The 24,174-nt window shown below is 44.8% G+C and overlaps 1 protein-coding gene across 1 annotated transcript in view; it reads right to left on the bottom strand.

Moving 5' to 3' along the window:
• Nucleotides 1-24,174, bottom strand: part of PEBP4 (phosphatidylethanolamine binding protein 4) — a 230,009-nt gene that overhangs the window by 93,293 nt on the left and 112,542 nt on the right. The window contains exon 4 of the mRNA XM_004270660.1: nucleotides 6,196-6,294. Coding sequence (XP_004270708.1) covers nucleotides 6,196-6,294 — 99 coding nt within the window. The remainder of the gene's footprint in view (nucleotides 1-6,195; nucleotides 6,295-24,174) is intronic.

Here is a 24,174-nt window from a genome sequence, read left to right as displayed (position 1 = left end):
GGGGCAGACCCCCTTTCCCCCAACTTCTTCTCCCACCAAAGTAAGTCTGGGTCAGGTTGGTGCCTGCAGGCTAGGCCTGGATCCATCTAGACTCCAGAGGCAAAAGGATGAGCTACTTTTGGGACTTCCCTGGTGGTCCAGTGGTTAAGAATCTGTCTTGCAATGCAGGGGACTCCGGTTCTATCCCTGGTCGGGGAACTGAGGTCCTACATGCCACAGGGCAACTAAGCCTGCATACTGCAACTACTGAGCCCGCGCGTTTCACAAGTAGGCACACCACAACTAGAGAGAAGCCCGCGTGTCGCAACGAAAGAAAGATCCTGCGTGCCGCAACTAAGACCCGACGCAGCCAAAAATAAATAAATAAATAAAAATTAAAATAATAATAATAAAAAAGGATGAGCTGCTTTCACCACATGGTTTGTGTGTTGGGGCCTAGAGTTGCCTAGAGTTCTTACTTTGCAAAACGTGAGTCCAACAGCCTAAGGAAAGTTGCTAAATCATAAGTAGCTGCTGTGGTCAGATCTCAGAGTTGGGGCGGTGGGAGAGAGAGTCACATTGACCAAGGCCCTACTCTTCTGTTCTGTGCCACGACCCTTAAACTCATCGAACATTGGGAAATAGATATTATTATCATGCCCATTTTAAGGATGAAGAAACTGAGGCTCAGAGATTCCCAACTGGAAGTGGCAGAGCCTGGAGCCTCCCTCAGTTCATCTGGGTGTCCACGTACACACCTGGTTTATAACCAGGGCCTCTGCATTGTCCCCATCATCAAACGCTCTTTAGGGCTCCTGGATCCAAACCGACATGCCCTTAGGGAGCATATGCCATGCGTTGCAGGTGTTTATTACTTAAAATGGACCCTCACAGGGCAGGGCAAAGCGTGCATGGGCATGTGCACAAATAGCAGCAGCAAAACTAAAAATACAGGTCTAAAGAAAGAAAGGAATTAATGAGTCCTATTTCCTCGGTTTGACCTCTTCATCTGAACATGTGGTCCCGATGAAGACTGTTTATGCTTCTTCTGTTTACTTATTTATTCTTCTTCTGTTTATTCTTGCTTTGGAGCATACAGAAAATCGGATTATATAATTATATATATATTTAAATTTTTTTTTTTTTTTTTTTTTTTTTTGCAGTACGCGGGCCTCTCACTGTCGTGGCCTCTCCCATTGTGGAGCACAGGCTCCGGACGCGCAGGCTCAGTGGCCATGGCTTACGGGCCCAGCCGCTCCATGGCACGTGGGATCTTCCCGGACCGGGGCACGAACCCGTGTCCCCTGCATCGGCAGGCAGACTCTCAACCACTGCGCCACCAGGGAAGCCCTATATTTAAATTTTTATTGGATCTGCTGCTCGATTGATTAGGAGCGAGGATAAATTTGCCCCTTTATATAGTGCTTTTCTCTAGGGAGGCTTCTCCTTGCTGCATATATAATTTCCCTTTTCCCGTCTCAATCCTGAAGAGCAAGGATTTGTGTCAGTTTTACAGACAAGAAGCCACGATTTCAGAGAGGTCAAGTAACTTGCCTGAGATCTCTCAGCAGTGGGACCAATAATTCCAACACAAGAGTCCTGACACGTGCTAATCACCCAGCTGGAAAGCAAGGGGCTATGATCCCAGCTCTGTTTATTGGGTTACCCATTTATCTTATTCACCGAACATACTAAGAGGTCCTCTAAAAAAACACCTCTCATTATGGAAAAATCCAATGCTATAGAAGAGTAGACAGAATAATGAGCCCTTAAGGTCCTTTTAATTCAGCCCAGAATTGCTTGCACTTACAGCTGCCAAAGGTTGAGGGCACTGAATGAAAGGGAAACATGAACTTGCCGTTTCCTTTTCTTTCTTAAAACAAAAAAGATATTCAGGACAAATTTTAGAATCATTGACGGTTTCTAGGAAGATTTTCTTTTTTGGAAGAAAAAAGGTACCCTTGTCTCCTTAATTGTTCTTGGTGTTCTTTGTCACCAATCATGACAGTCTTTGTGGAAAGTATTAATATACCATCTTCCTGTGTTCAATATTCCCATTAACAATAAAAAACGTAATGAAAATATCTGCATGAAAAGCCCTGAGCGCTAATTTCAGAGACAAATAGAAGATGAACCACCAATAAGCATTTCTTCTGAAATGAATGATGCAAATTAATTGATATCTTAATTAGGCTTTAGCACGAAGATTATTAATTAGATTGAATTAGAACTGAAAGCAGCTTAAAGGAAAAGCTGGGGATGTGGCACTGGGGGGAAGGAAAGATGTTATGTGTCAACGTTCTGTTCGAAATCTTTTTCGCTCAATGAGAGACTATCAAAGAGGGGACCCAGAAAGACAGCACGCTTTATTTATCAGTCCCTGCCTGCCGTGGTCTGGCCAGGTTTGGGGACTAAAGTCTAGTCTTCTCCCTGAGTGAATGAGAACCCACAGGTATAGGGAGTTCCGGCCCCAGCCAGCTCCTGGTGCCCTCATAACCCTACCCGCAAGCTGCAGCCTCCTTCCTCTACCCTCCTAGAGTAGAAGCCCTCAGAGTGCAGGGAGTCCCCCTATTTTGTTTGTGTTTGTAACCCCAGTGCTAGTGCAGGGTCTGACTTTGAGCAATCATGATAACATCACAGCAAACAGTTACATAGAACTTTCTATGTGTTCTGGGTCCTGTTCTAAACACTTAAGAAAACTCGTTTAAGCATCAATAACAACAGTGTGAGGCAGGGACTATTGGGATTCCCACTTTACAAGCGAGCAAATTGAGACACAGGTTGAGCAACTCCCCTCCACCCACCCCCACCCAACCCAAATCACAAAGCTAATACTGGTGGATTCAGATTCGAACCACAAGTCTGGGTCCAGTTTCCTCACCCTGAAACACTATGCCATAACAAATAATGGTCAATCCACACTTGTTGAATGACATGAACAAGGGTGCCATGAACGCCTGGTCCCTCCTGATGGACTTCTCTCTAGCTCCTAGTTTTTATTTAAGGACTAGAGCTTTACCCTACTCTGTCCTAGACCCCACCAGTCTCTCACTGGGGGCTGCAAATGTTTCACATATTCCTAAGGACTGGTTTATACTGTGTTTCAACCTGGACAGGCAGTCCAAAAACTGTCCCTACTGAGGGGCTCCCATGGCCATGGGGCAGCCCACCACCCAATTAGGCCTGAGTCCCTAATAACACGGCCAGCCTAGGTTCCACCAAGTTTGCCTCTGTGGCCATTGTGAATCGCAGGGCCACTGTCATTCTATATCTGCCGTGACTTCATGGCATGCCTTATTGCTGAGGTCGCTTGCTGTTGAGGGTTATGATAATGTGTAGGGTTTGCTTTTATGGCGGGGGGGGGGGAATCCAAGATAGTTATCAACATTCCCTGGGGAGGTTCCCTGGAAGCATCAACCTGTAAAAGGTAACCAGGAACAGAGCCCTGGGATGACGGGGGCTCTGTTTCTGATTATGCATACCATTTTACAGAAAGGGCACCATGACGTGCCCCTCGCCACAGTGGAGTTGATGAGAGAGTTGTGGCGTGAAGCCTAACCACGTGGGATGGTGGTTTGGAGTTCGGTCGCCTGGATTGAAGACCCACCTCTACAACCCCCTAGCTGAGAGACCGCATCATTCGATCTCACCAGGCTTTGTTTCCCCATCTGTAAAATGGGGATAATGCCTGGTTCACAAAGTGATTGCAAGGATTAAAAGGAAATTGTGCAAATTGCTTCACAGATAGGTGATATTAACAACAACCCAGGCATTCTGAATCTGCCGTCTTCCTTCCAGTTGCTAAACCCCTCCTGGTGCCTGTTGAATGCAGATGCCCTGTTCTCTCCGGACTGACCCAAGTGGTGCCCAGGAATCTGCATTTTAACAAGCTCGCCAGCAGATACGAACGTGCTCTAACGTTGGGGACTGACAGCTATCACCAACACACAGGAGGTACTTCTGGGTTTGGTTAGAGCCCTCTCTTCCTTTGGCCGTGGTCCACAGCCTGAGACCTACACTGGCCTGGTTTTTCTACTGGCTGTGCAGCTGGCAGAAAGCGGGGGCCGGCGGGCAGGCCGAGTGGACATAGCTGGGGAGAGCTGCTGCTTCCTGCTGGACCCTTGCATCAGGGCAAGTGGGTGAAAACATGGCGGAAACCCAAGCTTCCTCCGGCCTGAGCGGGAAAGCTGAGGGCCGCACCCGGGCAGGTGGCCGTGGTAAGCTCTGTGGCTTAGTGGTCTCGCCGGCCAGCTGCCACCTGCCACCTGTTCTGCTTCTAAGCTGGGCTGCTGGGGCTAAACCCATGTTGGCATCACAAGGCTTGTGCGAGAGAACTGTCCTGGCCTGTATTGGGGGAGGGGAGACTTCAGGCTTGGAAGAGAGGAAGCCTCATGGCTCCAAGGCCCCTTCTACTCTGAAATGATTCCATGCACATTCCATTTCATTCCAGTTTCTGAAATTGGGACTCAGAATTGCCCAGTAGAACCTTCTTACAGGCAGCCCTGTGTAGGGGGGCAGACTGTAAATATGATGACCAGAGCAGTATTCTTTTCTTGAGAGTTTCACCCCCTTGTGGCCACCTTGTGCCTGTGCTCTAATTTGGGGCAGGATCCAGGATCTTTCCCTTTTGTGCTCTCAGCTCCCCTCCCTCCACTAAGTCAGGTCTCTCCCCCAGCTCTTCCCTTTCGCATATTTATGGTGTTTCCAAGGCTCTCCATGAGGCCGAGAAGGGCGCTTGGCCAGGGAAGGGTGATGGAGCAATGACCCTACTTTCCCTCAACAGCCCGGCTCGGCCTCTGTCCCAGAAGCTGCTGCCGCAAGTCTCCCTGGAGGGAGCCCCTTCTTAGGCCGTAGCCAGGGCTATCCCTGAAAACAGGCTGCTCCCCTGAGCGTCCTATGAAGGGCCTATGGTCACTGGGAGGGGGTTGGTTGCCAGGGTAACCCGCCACACACCACCACGTCCCCACTCCAGTGGTTGTGAGAGCCCAGACTTGCCAGGAGAGTCAATAGCTAGTTCAGACCAGTACCCCTTCCTCTGCCCCGTAGCTCTAGAAGGAAAAACACAAAGTCCTTATAGTTGTGGTACGTGCTGTGTTTTACAGAGTGCTCTTAGGACACTCTAACTGGATGATCACGACAACCACATAGCGGAGGTAACACGGTTCCCACCTTACAGATAAAGACAAAACGCAGAGAGACTCCATGACATGGTGGAGATCATTGAGGTGGGAACCAGCCCAGCCTGGATCCAAACGTAGTCTTTCTAGGTCTGGGTTCCCACTGTCTTACAGGGTTGGTGCCTTTGCACATGTGGCGCAAAGGCCACCGGCAGGCTTTCTAGGCACAAGATGCGTGGATGCCTGATGCTAGTGTGGATTTTCCCAAAATGCACTGCCACATGCTCGTGAACAAAAGATTCAACAGTCAAGTGAGATTGGAAAATAAATGCATGTTATATAATGCATACTAGGATATTAAAAGCTCTAAAAGGCCCTTCAGTGAGGGATGGGATTAATACATTTTAACCCAGAGTCCCCGAAACTTGCCTGGCAATGGAGCCTTTTGGTTTTTTGTTTTTTCACCTAATGCCCATTAACAAGCCACCAAATCTGCATCCCTCAGACCTACTCTGGAAAGGCTGAGCCGGGCTCCTTCGTCATTATGGTTGACGACAAAAGGACAAAAATGAGGGGAGGCCACTTGTTTCTGTACAAAGAAAAAGAGATCGCCATGCCTCCTCCATGCCCCTTGGCCCATCAGCAGGAGATGCTGCAAGAGCCCCCTGCCACCTGGACTGCACAGAATCACCTGGTGCCCCCAAAATCCAGGCCCCTGGCAGTGGTGTGCTGGAGCAATTGCTACATTTTCAGAAAATTTGTCATTCACTCATTAAATCGTTAACTTGAAATTGGCCATGGTGGGAGTCTTTCTTTACACTGCAGAAATCAGCAAACACTACAAATGGGGGCTTTCTTCCCGCTTATCCTGAGATAAGGATATCCTGATCCTGTGTATCACTGATCCTGGGTCATTTTCTGAAATTATTAGAAAACACGGGCGAGGCTGTGACAGCTGGGCGCTGGGGGCAACCTGACACGGAAGTCCTTGCTCATCAGAGTCCCCAGCCCTCTTGAATGAGAGCTGAGAACTGTGCAGAATGATAATCCTCCAGCCCCAATCGCCAGTGAATCAGAAAGTGCCTTCTGGCCGGCTTACCTTGATATCTGTCACCAGCCAGTGTCTCCAGAATCGAGCTTTGGGAGAAGACCTGCTGGGGGCATCTGGATCCACCATCACCAGGATGTAGGCCGCACCCTGTAACACATTACCAGAAAGAAGTGTAGCATCGTGGCTAGAATTTGGAAAGGAAATCTACAAGGTGCAGACTCTCCTTTTACCTCAATTCCAGCTGAGAGTGGCTGACAAACACCTAAAGCTTCCTACTCGATTCATCCCTGTTCTCATGCCATTCCTCTTGTGTCACATGCTTATTCTCAGAGGAATGAAGTCTATCAAGTAGGCAGCTTAATAGCTTGTCTTTCCCTTTATAAAGAAGAATAAATCAAACAAGCATATTTACTCGGCACCTAGAAGTCTGTAACATCATGCCAGGAGCTGTGGAGGAAACAAAGAAGCCTAAAACAGGGCTTCTGCTCTCAGGAAGCTCACAGTGTGGTTGGAGCGACTTGTCCATTAACTCAGCAAATACAGAAGAGCTTACTCCATGTCAGGAACTGTACCGATTGCAAGGAATGCTCAGATTCATTTATCTCTTCAATAAACATTTACTCAACACCTATTATGTGCCAGAAACTGTTCTAGGTGCTGGGAATCCAACAGAGAACAAGCAGGTGTGACCCACACTTTCAGGAAGATTTTACTCTAGGTAAGAGACACAGATTAAAAAGAAAGAAAAAAAAAGAGCAGAAGCAAGAAGAGCTACAATCCTGCAGCCTGTGGAACAAAAAACACATTCACAGAAAGATAGACAAAATGAAAAGGCAGAGGGCTATGTACCAGATGAAGGAACAAGGTAAAACCACAGAAAAACAACTAAATGAAATGGAGATAGGCAACCTTCCAGAAAAAGAATTCAGAATAATGAGAGTGAAGATGATCCAGGACCTCGGAAAAAGAATGGAGGCAAAGATCGAGAAGATGCAAGAAATGTTTAACAAAGAACTAGAAGAATTAAAGAATAAACAAACAGAGATGAACAATACAATAACTGAAATGAAAAATACACTAGAAGGAATCAATAGCAGAATAACTGAGGCAGAAGAATGGATAAGTGACCTGGAAGACAGAAGGGTGGAATTCACTGCCACGGAACAGAATAAAGAAAAAAGAATGAAAAGAAATGAAGACAGGATAAGAGACCTCTGGAACAACATTAAATGCAACAACATTCGCATTATAGGGGTCCCAGAAGGAGAAGAGAGAGAGAAAGGACCCAAGAAAATATTTGAAGAGATTATAGATGAAAACTTCCCTAACATGGGAAAGGAAATAGCCACCCAAGTCCAGGAAGCACAGAGAGTCCCATACAGGATAAACCCAAGGAGAAACACGCCGAGACACATAGTAATCAAATTGGCAAAAATTAAAGACACAGAAAAATTATTAAAAGCAGCAAGGGAAAAATGACAAATAACATACAAGGAAACTCCCATAAGGTTAACAGCTGATTTCTCAGCAGAAACTCTACAAGCCAGAAGGGAGTGGCATGATATACTTAGAGTGATAAAGGGAAGAACCTACAACCAAGATTACTCGACCCAGCAAGGATCTCATTCACATTCGTTGGAGAAATCAAAAGCTTTACACACAAGCAAAAGCTAAGAGAATTCAGCACCAGCAAACCAGCTCTACAACAAATGCTAAAGGAACTTCTCTAAGTGGGAAACACAAGAGAAGAAAAGGACCTACAAAAACAAACCCAAAACAATTAAGAAAATGGTAGCAGGAACGTACATATCGATAATTACCTTAAATGTGAATGGATTCAGTGCTCCAACCAAAACACAAAACACTTGTTGAATGGATACAAAACAAGATCCATATATATGTTGTCTACAAGAGACCCACTTCAGACCTAGGGACACATACAGACTGAAAGTGAGGGGATGGAAAAAGATATTCCATGCAAATGGAAATCAAAAGAAAGCTGGAGTAGCTATATTCATATCAGGTAAAATAGACTTTAAAATAAAGAATGTTACAAGAGACAAGGAAAGACACTACATAATGATCAAGGGATCAATCCAAGAAGAGGTTATAACAATTATAAATATAAATGCACCCAACACAGGGCACCTCAATACATAAGGCAACTGCTAACAGCTCAAAAAGAGGAAATCGACAGTAACACAGTAATAGTGGGGGACTGTAACACCTCACCTACACCAATGGACAGACCATCCAAAATGAAAATAAATAAGGAAACAGAAGCTTTAAATGACACAATAGACCAGATAGATTTCATTGATATTTATAGGACATTCCATCCAAAAACAGCAGATTACACTTTCTTCTCAAGTGTGCACGGAACATTCTCCAGGATAGATCACATCTTGGGTCACAAATCAAGCCTCAGTAAATTTAAGAAAATTGAAATCATATCAGCATCTTTTCTGACCACAGCATTATGAAATTAGAAATGAATTACAGGGAAAAAAACACAAACATGTGGAGGTTAAACACTACGTTACTAAATAACCAAGAGATCACTGAAGAAATCAAAGAGGAAATCAGAAAATACCTAGAGACAAATGACAATGAAAACATGAGGATCCAAAACCTATGGGATGCAGCAAAAGCAGTACTAAGAGGGAAGTTTATAGCTATACAAGCCTACCTCAAGAAACAAGAAAAATCTCAACTAACCAGTCTAACCTTACACCTAAAGGAACTAGAGAAAGAAGAACAAACAAAACACAAAGTGAGCAGAAGGAAAGAATCATGAAGATCAGAGCAGAAATAAATGAAATAGAAACAAAGAAAACAATAGCAAAGATCTATAAAACTAAAAGCTGGTTCTTTGAGGAGATTAACAAAATTGATAAACCATTAGCCAGACTCATCAAGAAAATGAGGGAGAGGACTCAAATCAATAAAATTAGAAATGAAAAAGGAGAAGTTACAACAGACACCACAGAAATACAAAGCATCCTAAGAGACTAATACAAGCAACTCTATGCCAATAAAATGGACAACCTGGAAGAAATGGACAAATTCTTAGAAAGATATAACCTTCCAAGACTGGACCAGGAAGAAATAGAAAATATGAACAGACCAATCACAAGTAATGAAATTGAAACTGTGACTAAAAATCTTCCAACAAACAAAAGTCCAGGACCAGATGGCTTCACATGTTAATTCTATCAAACATTTAAGAAGAGCTAACACCCATCCTTCTCAAACTCTTCCAAAAAATTGCAGAGGAAGGAACACTCCCAAACTCATTTTATGAGGCCACCATCACCCTGATACCAAAACCAGACAAATATACTACAAAAAAAGAAAATTACAGACCAATATCACTGATGAATATAGATGCAAAAATCCTCAACAAAGTACTAGCAAACAGAATCCAGCAACACATTAAAGGGATCATACACCATGATCAAGTGGGATTTATCCCAGGGATGCAAGGATTCTTCAATATATGCAAATCAATCAATGTGATACACCATATTAACAAATGGAAGAATAAAAACCATATGCTCATCTCAGTAGATGCAGAAAAAGCTTTTGACAAAATTCAACACCCATTTATGATAAAAACTCTCCAGAAAGTGGGTACAGAGGGGACCTACCTCAATATAATAAAGTCCATATACAACAAACCCACAGCAAACATCATTCTCAATGGTGAAAAACTGAAAGCATTTCCTCTAAGATCAGGAACAAGGCAAGGATGTCCACTCTCACCACTATTATTCAACATAGTTTTGGAAGTCCTAGCCACGGCAATCAGAGAAGAAAAAGAAATAAAAGGAATATAATTTGGAAAAGAAGAAGTAAAATTGTCACTGTTTGCAGATGACATGATACTATACATAGAGAATCCTAAAGATGCCACCAGAAAACTACTAGAGCTAATCAATGAATTTGGTAAAGTAGCAGGATACAAAATTAATGCACAGAAATCTCTCGCATTCCTATACACTAATGATGAAAACTCTGAAAGAGAAATTAAGGAAACACTCCCATTTACCATTGCAACAAAAAGAATAAAATACCTAGAAATAAACCTACCTAGGGAGAAAAAAGACCTGTATGCAGAAAACTGTAAGACACTGATGAAAGTGATTAAAGATGATACCAACAGATGGAGAGATATACCATGTTCTTGGATTGGATGAATCAATATTGTGAAAATGACTATACTACCCAAAGCAATCTACAGATTCAATGCAATTCCTATCAAATTACCAATGGCATTTTTTACGGAACTAGAACAAAAAAATCTTAAAATGTGTATGGAGACACAAAAGACCCTGAATAGTCAAAGCAGTCTTGAGGGAAAAAAACAGAGCTGGAGGAATCAGACTCCCTGACTTCACACTATACTACAAAGCTACAGTAATCAAGACAATATGGTACTGGCACAAAAACAGAAACATAGATCAATGGAACAAGACAGAAAGCCCAGAGATAAACCCACACACCTATGGTCAACTAATCTATGACAAAGGAGGCAAGGATATACAGTAGAGAAAAGACAGTCTCTTCAATAAGTGGTGCTGGGAAAACTGGACAGCTACATGTAAAAGAATGAAATTAGAACACTCCCTAACACCGTACACAAAAATAAACTCAAATTGGATTAAAGACCTAAATGTAAGGCCAGACACCATCAAACTCTTAGAGGAAAACATAGGCAGAACACTCTATGACATAAATCAGAGCAAGATCCTTTTGACCCACCTCCTAGAGAAACGGAAATAAAAACAAAAATAAACAAATGGAATCTAATGAAACTTCAAAGCTTTTGCACAGCAAAGGAAACCATAACCAAGACGAAAAGACAACCCTCAGAATGGGAGAAAATATTTGCAAATGAATCAATGGACAAAGGATTAATCTCCAAAATATATAAACAGCTCATGCAGCTCAATATTAAAAAAACAAACAACCCAATCCAAAAATGGGCTGAAGACCTAAATACACATTTCTCCATAGAAGACATGCAGATGGTGAAGAAGCACCTGAAAAGCTGCTCAACATCACTAATTATTAGAGAAATGCAAATCAAAACCACAATGAGGTATCACCTCACACCAGTTAGAAAGGTCATGATCAGCAAATCTACAAACAAGGAATGCTGGAGAGGGTGTGGAGAAAAGGGAAGCCTCTTGCACTGTTGGTGGGAATGTAAATTGATACAGCCACTATGGAGAACAGTATGGAGGTTCGTTAAAAAGCTAAAAATAGAATTACCATATGATCCAGCAATCCCACTACTGGGCATATACCCTGAGAAAACCATAATTCAAAAAGACACATGCACCCCAATGTTCATTGCAGCACTATTTACAATAGCCAGGTCATGGAAGCAACCTAAATGCCCATCGACAGATGAATGGATAAAGAAGATGTGGTACATATTTACAGTAGAATATTACTCAGCCATAAAAAGGAACGAAATTGGGTCATTTGAGACGTGGATGGATCTAGAGACTGTCATACAGAGTGAAGTAAGTCAGAAAGAGAAGAACAAATATCGTATATTAACGTATGTATGTGGAACCTAGAAAAATGGTACAGATGAACCGGTTTGCAGGGCAGAAGCTGAGACACAGATGTAGAGAACAAACCTATGGACACCACTGGGGGAAAGTTGCAGGGAGGCGGTGATGGTGTGATGAATTGGGCGATTGGGATTGACATGTATACACTGATGTGTATAAAATTGATGACTAGTAAGAACCTGCTGTATAAAAAAATAAATAAAATAAAATTCAAAAAAACCCAGACAACAACAAAACCCAAGGGAGTGCCAACTTGGGATTAGTTCTATGATTAAAATAAAATAGGATGGGGTTGGAGGAAGTAAGCGTCCCAAGAAGGGGAAACAACTGCTACAAAGGCCTTCAGGTGGGAACGAGTGAAGGTTTGAGGAGCAGAAAGAATGCCATGTGGCTAGAGGCAAGCAAGGGGAGGGGACAGGGCAGGGTTGGAGAGATGAGTGGGGACCCTGCTACAGAAGGCTTTGCAGACCTGGGTGAGGAGGGGGTTTTATTCTAAGTGCAATGCAGAACTACTGGAGGGTTTTTTTGTTTGTTTGTTTGCTTTTGTTTTTAAGCCAGGAGAGTGATATGCTCTGATTTACATTGTTAAATAGTTGTCATGGTGGTTGGGTGGAGAGTTGAATGGTCGGCAGGAGGCAAGAGAGGAGGCTATTGCAGTGATAAAGGGCAGGATGATGGCATTTTGGACTAGAATGGTAGCAATGGAGATAGAAGCCAGTAGATGGATCGGGGAAGTATTTTTAGAGAGCATCAGTGGGATTTGCTGATGGACTGGACTGTAGGGCAGGGAGGAGGGGGTAGGGAAAGAGAAATCGAGGATGACTCGGGGTTTTGGCTAGAACAACCGGGTGAATGGTGCCACGTAACGTCATGGAGAAGACTTGGAAAGGAGAATGTTTGAAGGGGGATATTGAGAGATCTATTTTGGACATGTTACATTTGAAACACCTCTTAAAGACAAGCAGGTATCAGAGCCAAGAGTTTGGAGGAGAGATCAGGACTGGATTTATGGTATTTGGAGTCACTGACTCCCAAGGACCAAAGATGGCCCCTAAATCCATAGAATAATGAGATGATTCATGGAGAGATTAGACATGGGGAAGAAAAGAGGTCTCGTGAGTGAACTCTAGAACATGCTAAGGAGGAGAGGAGGAGAGGAGAGGTGGATCTAGCAAAGGAGACTGTAGCCAGGGAGGCAGGGGAGCCACCTGAAGCGTAGGTATCATGAAAGCCGAGACAGAAAGTGTGTCCAGGAGGAGGAAGTGGTCAGCTGCGTCGAATGCTGCTGAAAGGCGGAGCAAGATGAGGACACAGATGTGACAATGTGACCTGACAACATGGAGATCCCTTGTTTTCTTGGCAAGACCAGTGCCAGTGGAGTAGTAAGGACTGATGTTTGATTGGAATAGGTGGCGAGGAGATGGGATGTGAGGAACTGAAAATAGTTATTAAAGATGATAGGGCTTCCCTGGTGGCGCAGTGAGAGTCCGCCTGCCAATGCAGGGGACACGGGTTCGTGCCCTGGTCCGGGAAGAGCCCACATGCCGCGGAGCGGCTGGGACCGTGAGCCATGGCCGCTGAGCCTGCGTGTCCGGAGCCTGTGCTCCGCGACGGGAGAGGCCACAACAGTGAGAGGCCCGCGTACCGCAAAAAAAAAAAAAAAAAGATAATAAAAGCGGAATTATAGTGTGAAGGACAGCTGAGTATGGAGGGAGGTATAGATGTCAGAGAGAAGAAAGGGGTTCGTTGTAAGAGCCAAGACTCTGGGAAGGTGGGAGGAGACAGGATCCAGAGCAAAAGTGGAGGGCCTGGCCTTTGGCAGGGGTGGAGGATACAGGTTCAGATGCAAGGGTGCTGGAAGATGTGGTGAGGAATGAGGAAATTGGATTCCGATTACTTCTGTTTTCTCAATGAGTTAGAGGCAAGGTCATCAGGGGAAGAGGGATTATAGGAAGCTTGGGGACAGACAAGGTGTGGAATAGTCATTTGGGGAGGTGAGAAATTGAGTATACCAGAGGTATGTAGTAAGGTTACTGGGTAATATTACATTCCACAGTTATGCACTTTTTGACGGTTCAAGTGCAGACGGGGAATAAGTCATCGTTGGGTTTAGCTTGAATATGGACAGACTGGCGAGTATGATGGAAGAGAAGGGAGTGAGAGTGTAAGAAGTGAGTAGAAAAATAAGGAGGGTCCTGGGATTCCTCTTGCTCTGGAGGGAGAGAGAGACATAGACATAACTGGAGTACAGTATGTGAAGGGCATGGGTAGCGGAGCATTTATCAGGCACTAAGGGAGCATGGAGGAGGGAACCTAAATCTCTCCACCTCAGGAGTCCAGGAAGGCTTCACCGAGTTGTCATCTGAGCTTGATCTTGAAGGATGAGCTGGTAAGGGGTCAGGAAAAGGACTCCCTTGGCAAAGGGAAGGGTCTGGGCAAAGGCATGAGGGGTTGGGGAAGGGCAAGAAACTTGGTGTGCTGGGACAGAGTGCATCTGTAAAGGAATGGTGGGTGACAGAGCTGAAAGGTTACTGGGACCAGCTAATAGAAAACCTCACATGTCCTAAGTTGCTGAGAATTTGTTTTGCAACAGGACTCACTGAAATTATTTGAACAGACGACTGACATGATGAAATGCGTGCTTTGGGAAGGCACATGGTGAGGATGAGTAAAAGACTAAAAGCAGAGTAAAAATAAAAAAAGAAGAAAATCGGGATACTCTGAAAAGAGATCACGAGGGCTTGAAAATTCAAGTAGTAATAAAGATAGAGAGATTTGTACCACAGAATCAACAGCATGAGGTGACTGAATAGGGCGGGTGAGAGAGGGAGAGGGGTCCAGGAGGTCTATGAGATTCTATCTTGGGCAATTAGGTGGATGATGGTACCATGACTATTATGAGTAGAAAGTCTGGGAGACAGTGAGTTTGGTGTTGAAACATGTAGGCAGAGATGTACCCTAAATGGAGCTATGAAGCCTGGAGCTCTCTCAAGACTTGGCATGTGGGTAGTGGGCATGGGGATGGATAAAATTGTTGGGGAGAACTTATGGAGTGAGAACAGAACAGCTAGGGTGGAACTTTGAAAAGGAACTTAGTTCCTTTGAACTCAGGAACTAAGAGTGGTGGGGAGAGGAGAGACTGAGGGGAAGAGAGTTAGGAGGAGAACCAGGGAGCAGAGTGTCATGGACACCAAGACGAAAAAGGGTTCAAGGGAGGAGTGGGGATGGGCTCAGTATAACAGAGCCATCAGGGAAGAGGACCCTAAAGCCGAACTGGCTGTGACAATTGGGGGAGAACTGGCTACTTTCCAGAGATGAGTAGTTCAGAGATAAAACTACTGTTTGCTGAACGTTAAAATCCCAAACCACATATTAAATGCTATAGGAAATTAACTCAGAGAATTTGAAGATAAAGCCCAAGGAAATCTCCAAGAACTCAGAAGAGAAGGATAAAGAGATGAAAATATTAGGGGGAAAGTAGGATCATAGCCTAAGGAGCCCGTGTGTGTGTGTGTGTGTGTGTGTGTGTGTGTGTGTGTGTGTGTGCGCGCACACACGAGTGTGTGTGATCCCAGTAGACTCCCAGAGAGAAAAACTGTCTGATACAACCAAGAACTGGTTTTAGCCAAAGCAGCAAGAAAATAAAAACAAAGTGTAAATCCTGTAAAAGAAGAAAAAAAAAAAATCTATGCTCTTTCAGTTTTTTAATTAATTGTTTTCCAAATGACATAATTGCCTACATGAGAAACCAAAAGAATCAGCTGGAAGCAACTAGACTAATATTCAATAAAGTGAGTTGTTATGAAATGCACACAAAATCAGTACTTTCCTACGGACAAATAGTAGTCAGAAAATATACTTTTAAAATCCCATTTACCATTGTAATAAAAATATAAAATATCTAGGAATAAACTTGATGAAAAATCCAAGACTTACACCAAGAAACCAAAGCATTACTGATGTACATAAAAAGAAAACTTGAAGAGATGGAGAAAGACATATTATGCGCTTACACATCAAAGCCACCATTTGCAAATATGTCAGTAATCCTTTAATTAGTTGATTTAACACAATTCCAATCAAAATCCTTAATAGATATTTTGGGAACTTCATGGAAGTTCTCCAAGAGATATCCACACTCCCATGTTCAGTGCAGCATTATTCACAATAGTCAGGCTGTGGACACAAACCTAAATGTCCATCAAGGTATGAAGGGATAAAGACCGGGTAGTTTATACACACAGTGGAATATTATTCAGCCATGAAAAAGAGGGAAATCCTGTCGTTTGTAACAACATGAATGAACCATGAGGACATTATGCTAAGTGAAATAAGTCACAGAAGGACAAATACTGTCTGATTCAATTTATATGAGGCATCTAAAATAGTCAAATTCACAGAAGCAGAGAGCAGAACGGTGGTTGCCAGGGGCAGAGGGAAGGGGGAAATGGGGAGTTTCTGTTAAATAGGGACAAAGCATGAATCACAAAAGATGAATAAGTCCTAGAGATCCGCTGTACAACCTTGTGCCTGTAGTTAATGATATTGTATTGTACACTTTAAAATCTGTTCAGAGGGTAGATCTCATGTTCCTACCGCAAAAAAATAAAACTTTAAATTAAAAAGAAGAAAGTAATCCTGCTTGAAGAAAGCAGGACAGAATCAACGCCCTCATCAAGCATTCTGCAAATCCCAGACCTTGACAGTACGCTCTGCTGGCGAGACGGTGGGGAAGCTTCATACATTGCTGTGGGAATGCAAAAATGGGGCCGATTTATCCTTTGACTCAGCAATCCCACTTCTGTAATTTCTTCCCCTAAAGATACCTGCATATTTATGAAATGACTTGTGTATAAGGTATTCATTTCAGCCATGTTTATGATAGCAAAAGTTGGAAATAACTCAAGTGTCCATCAGTTGGGGATTGGTTAATAAACACTGATACGTACTCACAATGGAATACTTTATAGCTGTGAAAAACAATGAAGATCTCTCAGATCTGATCTGAAAAGCTCTCCAAGGTAAATGAGTGAAAAAGGCAAGGTGCAGAACAATATATCTAGCACCTTACTTTTACATAGGAAAGAAAAAATAAGCTATGTCTTCACATTGGTTTGTATTTGCATAAACAAACTCTGGAGAGATACTTAAAAAAAAAAAAGATGTGGGTGGTGGTGGTGCTATGGGTGGATGGGACAGAGGTGGGATGGAAATCTCTCCTACGTGCCTGTTCTTTCATTTTGATTTTTGAGCCATGTGAATACATTACCTGCTAAAAATAAACTAAAATTATAAAATCAAGTGAAATGTGTAGTAATCACATAGTATTATCTTAGTTAGTCTCTAGTCTCTCTCTAGCTGGCTGAGAGGTAAAGAAGGATGGCTTTGCCCTTTTTGGTAGGGAGAGCTCGTGGAATCCTCATTGCATCTTTGGGGGTCAGTTAGGTGCAAGGCAAATGCTGGACCAGGGCCCTGGGCTCTGCAGCTCAGGGCATGAGCGAGGTATGGGAAGCCACGTCAACAGATCACAGTACCTTGACATAATGACGGCAACATGGAAGGAGAATTAGATCTGGGCTTGTCCATGTGAAGTTTTTTAAACAGCCATATTGAAGTATAATTTCCATACCACAAACTTCACCCCTTTAAAGCATACATTCCAACAATTTTTAGTAAATTAACAGCGTTGTGCAGCCATAACCATAATCTAAATTTACAACCTTTTCGTCACCCCTAAAACAATCCTTGCGCCATTTGCAATCACTTCCCGTTCCCTCCCCCAGCTTCGGCCAACCGTTAATCTACCTCGCGTCTCTATAATCTCCTTTCTGCCTTACCTGAACGTTTCACGTAAGTGGAATCATAGAATGTGAGGTCTTCTGTGCTTGGCTTCTTTCACCCAGCATAACGTTTTTGAGGTTCAGCCATGCAGCGTGCATCACCACGCCATCCCTTTTAGTTGCCAAATAGTATACCATTGGTATGACTTTGTTCATCCACGTGATGGACATTTGGGTTGTTTCTACTTTTTGGCTACTGTGAATCATGCTGATATGAACATTTGCTACAGGTCTTTGTGTGAATATTTGTTTTCTATTCTCTTGGGAAAACACCTGGAGGGGAATCGTTAGGACATATGGTAAATTTATGTTTAATAGTTTTAAAAACTGCTAAACTGTTTCCCAAAATGGTTGCACCATTTTGCAAGCCCACCAGCACTGTGTGAAGGTCCCACTTTCTCCATCTCCTCACCAACACTTGTTATCATCGGTCTGTTTGATTGTAGCCATTCTAGCAGGTGCAAAGCGTGAAATATAAATTAAAAACTCATTGAGTTTTTAATTTACATTTCCCTAATGACTAGTGATGTTGAGTACCTTTTCATGTCTTTATTGACTATTTGCGTATCTTCTTTGGTGAAATGTCTGTATAAATCTTTTGCCCCTTTAAAATTTATCGTCTTATTATTCTAGAAGGAATTTTTTTTTTTTTTTTTTTTTTTTTTTTTTTTTTTTTGCGGTACGCGGGCCTCTCACTGTTGTGGCCTCTCCCGTTGTGGAGCACAGGCTCCGGACGCACAGGCTCAGCGGCCATGGCTCACGGGCCCAGCCACTCCGCGGCACGTGGGATCTTCCCGGACCGGGACACGAACCCGTGTCCCGTGCATCGGCTGGCAGACTCTCAACCACTGCGCCACCAGGGAAGCCCCATTCTAGAAGGAATTTTAATAGTTGTATCCCAACTGGGAGTTAGGGAAAAGGTGAGCAGTGGGGAGAGTGGAAAGGAAGGAGAGAAGGTGGTCAGAGCTGGATTTGCCTCATCCTTGAACCGCTGGCTTCTGCCCTCATCCATCATCTGTACATGGGGCTGTCTTCTTACTGTATCTCACCCTGACACTGATTATTCCAGTAGGGAAATGTCAACCTCAGAACAGCCACCAGCCCAGGTGAGCAGAGAGCACCACTGACATTAACTCCCCCAGACCCTCGGTCACTGATCCACTGGCCTCCTTCAGAGAAATCATTGAGCCCCAGTCTCCCTGCCTCCCATCCAGATCTTCTCAGTCAAAGACCACCCACCCCCTGCCATCTCCTCCACCACACCATCATGCCAAAATGCTCTTCTCTCTTTTCCTCTGAGCCAGTTCTCTATTCCTCCTCCACTTCCAAACCCTTCTACTCTGCCCTCTGGAAAAGCCACTAAATAACAAGCCACGTCCCTTCCATCCTCTGTCTCTCCATAAATCGCTCTGTCTACTTCCTTGTCTTTGCCTGACTCTCCCCTGAAGAGTCCCTTCCCCTTAGCTCCCTCGAGTGCTGATGTGTGTTCTCTCGTGGCCCTTAAACCCCAAGAGGTGTCCTAGCTCCCTGCTGCCACATCCTCTGTGGCTCAAGCCACTTCAACCATACATACCCCCTCCTTCTGTCCTGGCTGCTGTCACCTATGACCTCATGATGGTTCCTGCTCATTCATCAAAGACACTGGCACCTGATCACAGTCATCTTTTCTTCCCTAGGTCCTGCCATCACCCTGGTGACTCCGGCAAACACGTGGATCACCCATCCAGCACCGTGGCCTCCCGCGTACCTGCAGCTTTGCATCTCAGGCAAGCTTCTCTTTCTTTATCTCAACTATCGACTCCCACAGTCACACCTTGAAACTTATCATCCCCCCAAACTGCTCCACCTCCCCATGTCACTATTTCTGGCCACAACCTCCCTTCTGTTCAGCTTACTTCTTCAACTCTGTCTACCTCAACTAATCTTTGACCCCAAGGGGACCTCCAGACCGTTGGTAAATGCCCCTTCTCCCAGCCCATCAGCTCTCTCTTGTCTTTGCTTGTATCCCAAATTGTCAAAATGTAAACTCCCTTGTCCCTCTATCATTTAAACATATTTCCTTCAAAAGACCCCAAAGCTGAGTAAACCCAACTTTCCTCTGCTTCTGTGTATGACGTGAGCAGTGAGCCCACCAAGAGAAAGTCATATCCCGGGGAAGATTGGCTCCATATATCTTGGCCTCCAGCTTCATGATGGGCCCTCAATACTGCTCTGCGTTTCTGGCATCAACTTGATCTGCCACCCTTGGTAATGGCTTTCCAAGATTTCAAACCTTTTCCAGTATCCTTAAACCTCCAACCTCCCTCCACTCCCCCTAACCCTCTCTCTTGGCAGGTAAATTTTTCAGCGATAACTTCGCAGAGGAAACTGAAGCCGTCGTATGACAAGTTCTTCAAGGTCTGCCTCAAAGCCTGCAAACCCTAACTGCATCCACACCTAACCTCTCCTTCTCCCCACTGTTTGTCTTGTCTCCTGTAACAGCCTCCTAACAAGCTTCCTCATATCTGTTTTTACTCCCTGATCAATGTTCCACCCTGATCCAGAACAATTTTTCAAAACACAGGTGAGATTGTGTTATCCTGCTGCTTAAAATCCTTCCCTGGCTTTCCATGGGTCCTTAGTGTGTCTTACAAGGCCTTGAATAATCTGGCCCCTTCCCACCTCACCTTGTCATCTTGTACACATGGCCCTTGCCCTCTACTCCACTCTCAGGGGCCTTTCTGTTTCTAAGGTTTGCCCTGCTCCCTCCTACCCCACGGCCTTTGCCTGTGTTTCCCCACACCCGCCCAACTCCCCTGAATCTGGTGAACTCTTATTCATACCTCAGAACCCAGTTCAGGGTGACTTCTCCAGAGGAGTGTTCCCTCACCCCTGTTCTAGGTTAAGTTCCTTTCTTAAACGTGCTCACATTTCCTTCCCTCAGATACGCATCTCAGTTTAGAGTCAATTTAGACGTGTGTCGGCGTAAGTTTTGATTAACGTCTGTGTCCCCCACAAGACTAAGACCTCCTTGAAAACGGGGATTGCGTCTGTTTTGGCTCACCACTATATGCCCATAGATTACAGTGTCTGGCACAGAGAACACACTTGATAAATATTTTTGAATGAGTAAATAAAACAATTATTGCAGCTGGCCCAGGTGGTTCAATTGTTCACGTGTTCATTCATTCATTCATTCATTCATTCCACAAGCATTGACTGAGCCCTTATCATATACGCAAAGAATCCAAGCACCTTTTGGGCTCTAACCAGGAGCACTGCTGGCGCTGCAGAAGATACCTGGGCAGAGGGGCCTTTCTGACGTGCAGGGGTGCTCTGGGGTCTCTGAGGCCTCCTCTCTCCACCTTGCTATTTGAGCAGTCTGTGTGTGCCTGCCTTTCCCAGAGAGGAGTGAAAAGTATTCTTTGGACAGACTATGATGGGACTTCAGTAGGCAGTTCTGAGTCCTAGAAGTGCTGAGAAGATGTGGTCTATATTAATCACACCTTTTATTTTCTGATGCTTTGACATCTGGGGTCTTGCTGTCTCCGGAGAGGCTACCAGTTCCCAGAGATAGCAAACACGTACCTGAGACCATGCTCTTCAAGTGCAAACCTACCAGTCCAGAGCCTATGCCATCTCGTTTATTGGGCTGAGCCACTATCCTCCTGGCCTACTCACCCGGGGGTCAGATTCCAGACAACCAGGGGCAGCTCCTGTGTTCCAGAGACCACCAGAACTATTCAAACTAGCCAACCCCAAGCCTGTCTACGCTGCTTATCCTCCTTCGCCAATGTTTTATTTTTTCCCACAAAAATCACAGTAAGGATTCTCGCCCATGATTTCCCCTCACTCCTTCTGCCTTCTGACAGACCCTGGTGCTTCCCCGTGTGGCCCTGTGTAGTGTGCTGTGAGTCCTGTCTTTAGGGATCTGTGAGTATAAACGTCTTCCTTCATGATCATCTTTTCCATCTGCGTGTCTTATCACATCCAATTAAAACAAATCCCAGGTACGTTTTAGAACAGGGCCCTTGACTCCTTCTGACTCAGATATCCATCAAGACCATTTGAAGACTACAGGAACCTGGGGAGTATCTAGCATTGCATTTCTCTCATGTTCTAATATGATTATGTCTGTCTCTTGTTGCTTACAGCACTCACTTGTCCCAGAATGAAGGACTGGGCTGACCCGATATGGTTAAGTTTCACGGTCAAGTTGAGTGGAGAGCCATCCTCTCCAAAGCAGTAGTTCTCACCCCTGCCTGAATACTAGAATCACCAAGGGAGCTTTTCAAAGCTACCAAGGCTGGGCCTTTGACCTAAGGGGTCTGGAGAGGGGCCCCGGCTTTAGTGTCGACATGGAAGTTTCCCAGGTGACACAAATGCAGAGTTAGGGGTGAGAACCACAGTCCTAAAATCTGGTTCCCCCAAGTCCTTGACTGAATCTGCCACTGACTAAAACTCAGGTTTCTTTCCTCCTGTTTAATGCACTCTCAGGGAAGATCATGCGCCCTCTACCTAAAGAGGACAGGCTTCCCCCGATCTTGGCCGGGGTCCCTTATGCCTGGGACCCTGGAGATTAAGGGGCTTGAGCACTGAATCGAGAAACTGAAGTCACAAATACAAGTCACCATCCTCTCCCACTATTCATTATGAGGTTGGTTGGAGTACAAATTTAGCCTATAGTGGGTTGGTTGTGTTTGAACCTCCCCCACAAAGTTCTGTATGGGAAATCTAGTTAAGAGCCTTCTTCCTGGGGGAGGTTGAGTGTAACAGCTGTTCCTCACCAGGACTGATAGTCTCACCAGGATGCAGTCCGGGTGTTGCCCCTTGAGCCTAAAGCCTTTCATCCCTGACGACTGACTCACATTTCAGCTGTCGACAAAGACAGTTCCTGGGCTGGGTGGACAGAGGCATGTCAACCTGGGAGTTGGGGCTCATGCCTTGCTTTCACACATTTGGGAAGAGGTGTTGTGTAGTCGCTGTGGATCAGCTATCCTTCTTCCTTGCTCTCCTCTACTTTAGAGGCTGGGGAGCTACAATACTGGATTTCCCAGCCTCTCGTGCACTAAGGGGAGGCCATGTTCTGGCCAAGAAGAGATGGGAGAAAGTCCCTGGGAAGGGATCTCTTCCTGAAAAAAAGGCAAAGGCTTACTCAGAGAAAACCCTTGTTGCCTTTTGTCCCTTTCCCTGTTCCCCTTCATTCTGCCTGGAATGTAGATGTGATGTTGGATGTGTAGCAGCCATTCTGTGACCAAGAGGGGACAAGCATGAGGTTGAAGGCCTGTGTGCTCAAGATGGTGAAGCAGAGAGATGGCAAGAACTTGGGTCCTTGAGCTGCTGAATCTGCCTGCGACTGCCAGCCCCTAGACTTCTTGTTGCCTGAAACAAATAATCCCTTTATGTTCCTAGGGTAGAGATTTTTCTTCCTTGCAGCCAAACACATTCCTACCTGACACACACATCAGTTGTCTGTGCTGGTTTTGGCAAGTGAGTGTCAGAGGCTGATCTTCAGAAAGGCATCCTGATGTTGTGAAAAGATTACTCAAGTAAATGATAGAGAACTAGGATTTGAGCCCCTGCTGTTGCGTGTATAGGCTGCGTGTTTGGAGGTAAGTCATTTACTCTCACCAAGGTGCAGTTTACTGATTTGCAAAATGGCAGTAATATGCGTCTCACACAACAGGGTTACTCTAAAAATAAAATGAGTTAAAAGTGTGAAAGTATTTTTAAGACTGTGAAGCGATGTCCGTGGGTCAGGTTTCGTTATGTGAACAAATGCCCTCAGTGTTTGTTCCCAATGGTCCCTGGAGTAGCAGTTACCTTGACGGCCAGAAGACATCCTCCAAACGGCCTGTCACCAGCTGTCTGGAGGCAGAGAGGCTGGGCTGTCCGCATCTCTAAGTCTGGCCAGGGACGCTAGTGCATGCGGAGACAGCACATTGCTTCCCTCTAACACTCGCTCTTTTTGTGTTCCCAGAGGGACTAAGTTCATCTGGGAGTGGAACAGATTACAGAACCCTGGAACGCTGGAGGAAGCAGGGGCCGAGTTTCCCTAAGCAAACCTAGCCAGCAACCATCCAGTGTCTCCATGGCGCTCCCAGCAGTGAGTGTCCCTCACTCCCTGGGGAGGCGACTCATTCAAATATTAGAAAGGGCTACATCTCATGGAGCCCAAAACTACCCTTAAAACTCACAGCTGTTCCTCTTCTTTCTTGCATAGAACAAGTCCTGTCCTTCTTGTACACGGCCCCCCTTCAGACATTTGAAGGCAATCACAGCTTCACAATGACCTTTTGTTCAGGCTAAAGAGCCCTGTCTCTTCAACTGGTTCAGCTACCTGGAGCTGCATCCCACACTCTGTCTATACAAAGATGCCCTTGTATGGTTCACAAAATAACAAGGGAGACAGACATGTAAACAACTACAGCACGCTGTGACATGCTGGGATAAAGACTTACACAAAGGGCTATGGGAACATAGGACAGGGACCAAACACTTCTGTGCAGAATGGGGGCGAGGAGGTCAGTCTTTACAGAGAAGGCGGTACTTGATGAGAAGAAGAAAGGATGATTTACAACGGCCAGACGTGGAGGGTGCAGGTTGGAGGTTGCGGGTGA

Source organism: Orcinus orca, chromosome 6, assembly GCF_937001465.1.
Source record: "Orcinus orca chromosome 6, mOrcOrc1.1, whole genome shotgun sequence".
In the NCBI taxonomy this organism is placed as follows: Eukaryota; Metazoa; Chordata; class Mammalia; order Artiodactyla; family Delphinidae; genus Orcinus; species Orcinus orca.
The sequence above is the reverse complement of the archived record's forward strand: the minus strand, read 5'-3'. Positions and strand labels throughout refer to the sequence as shown.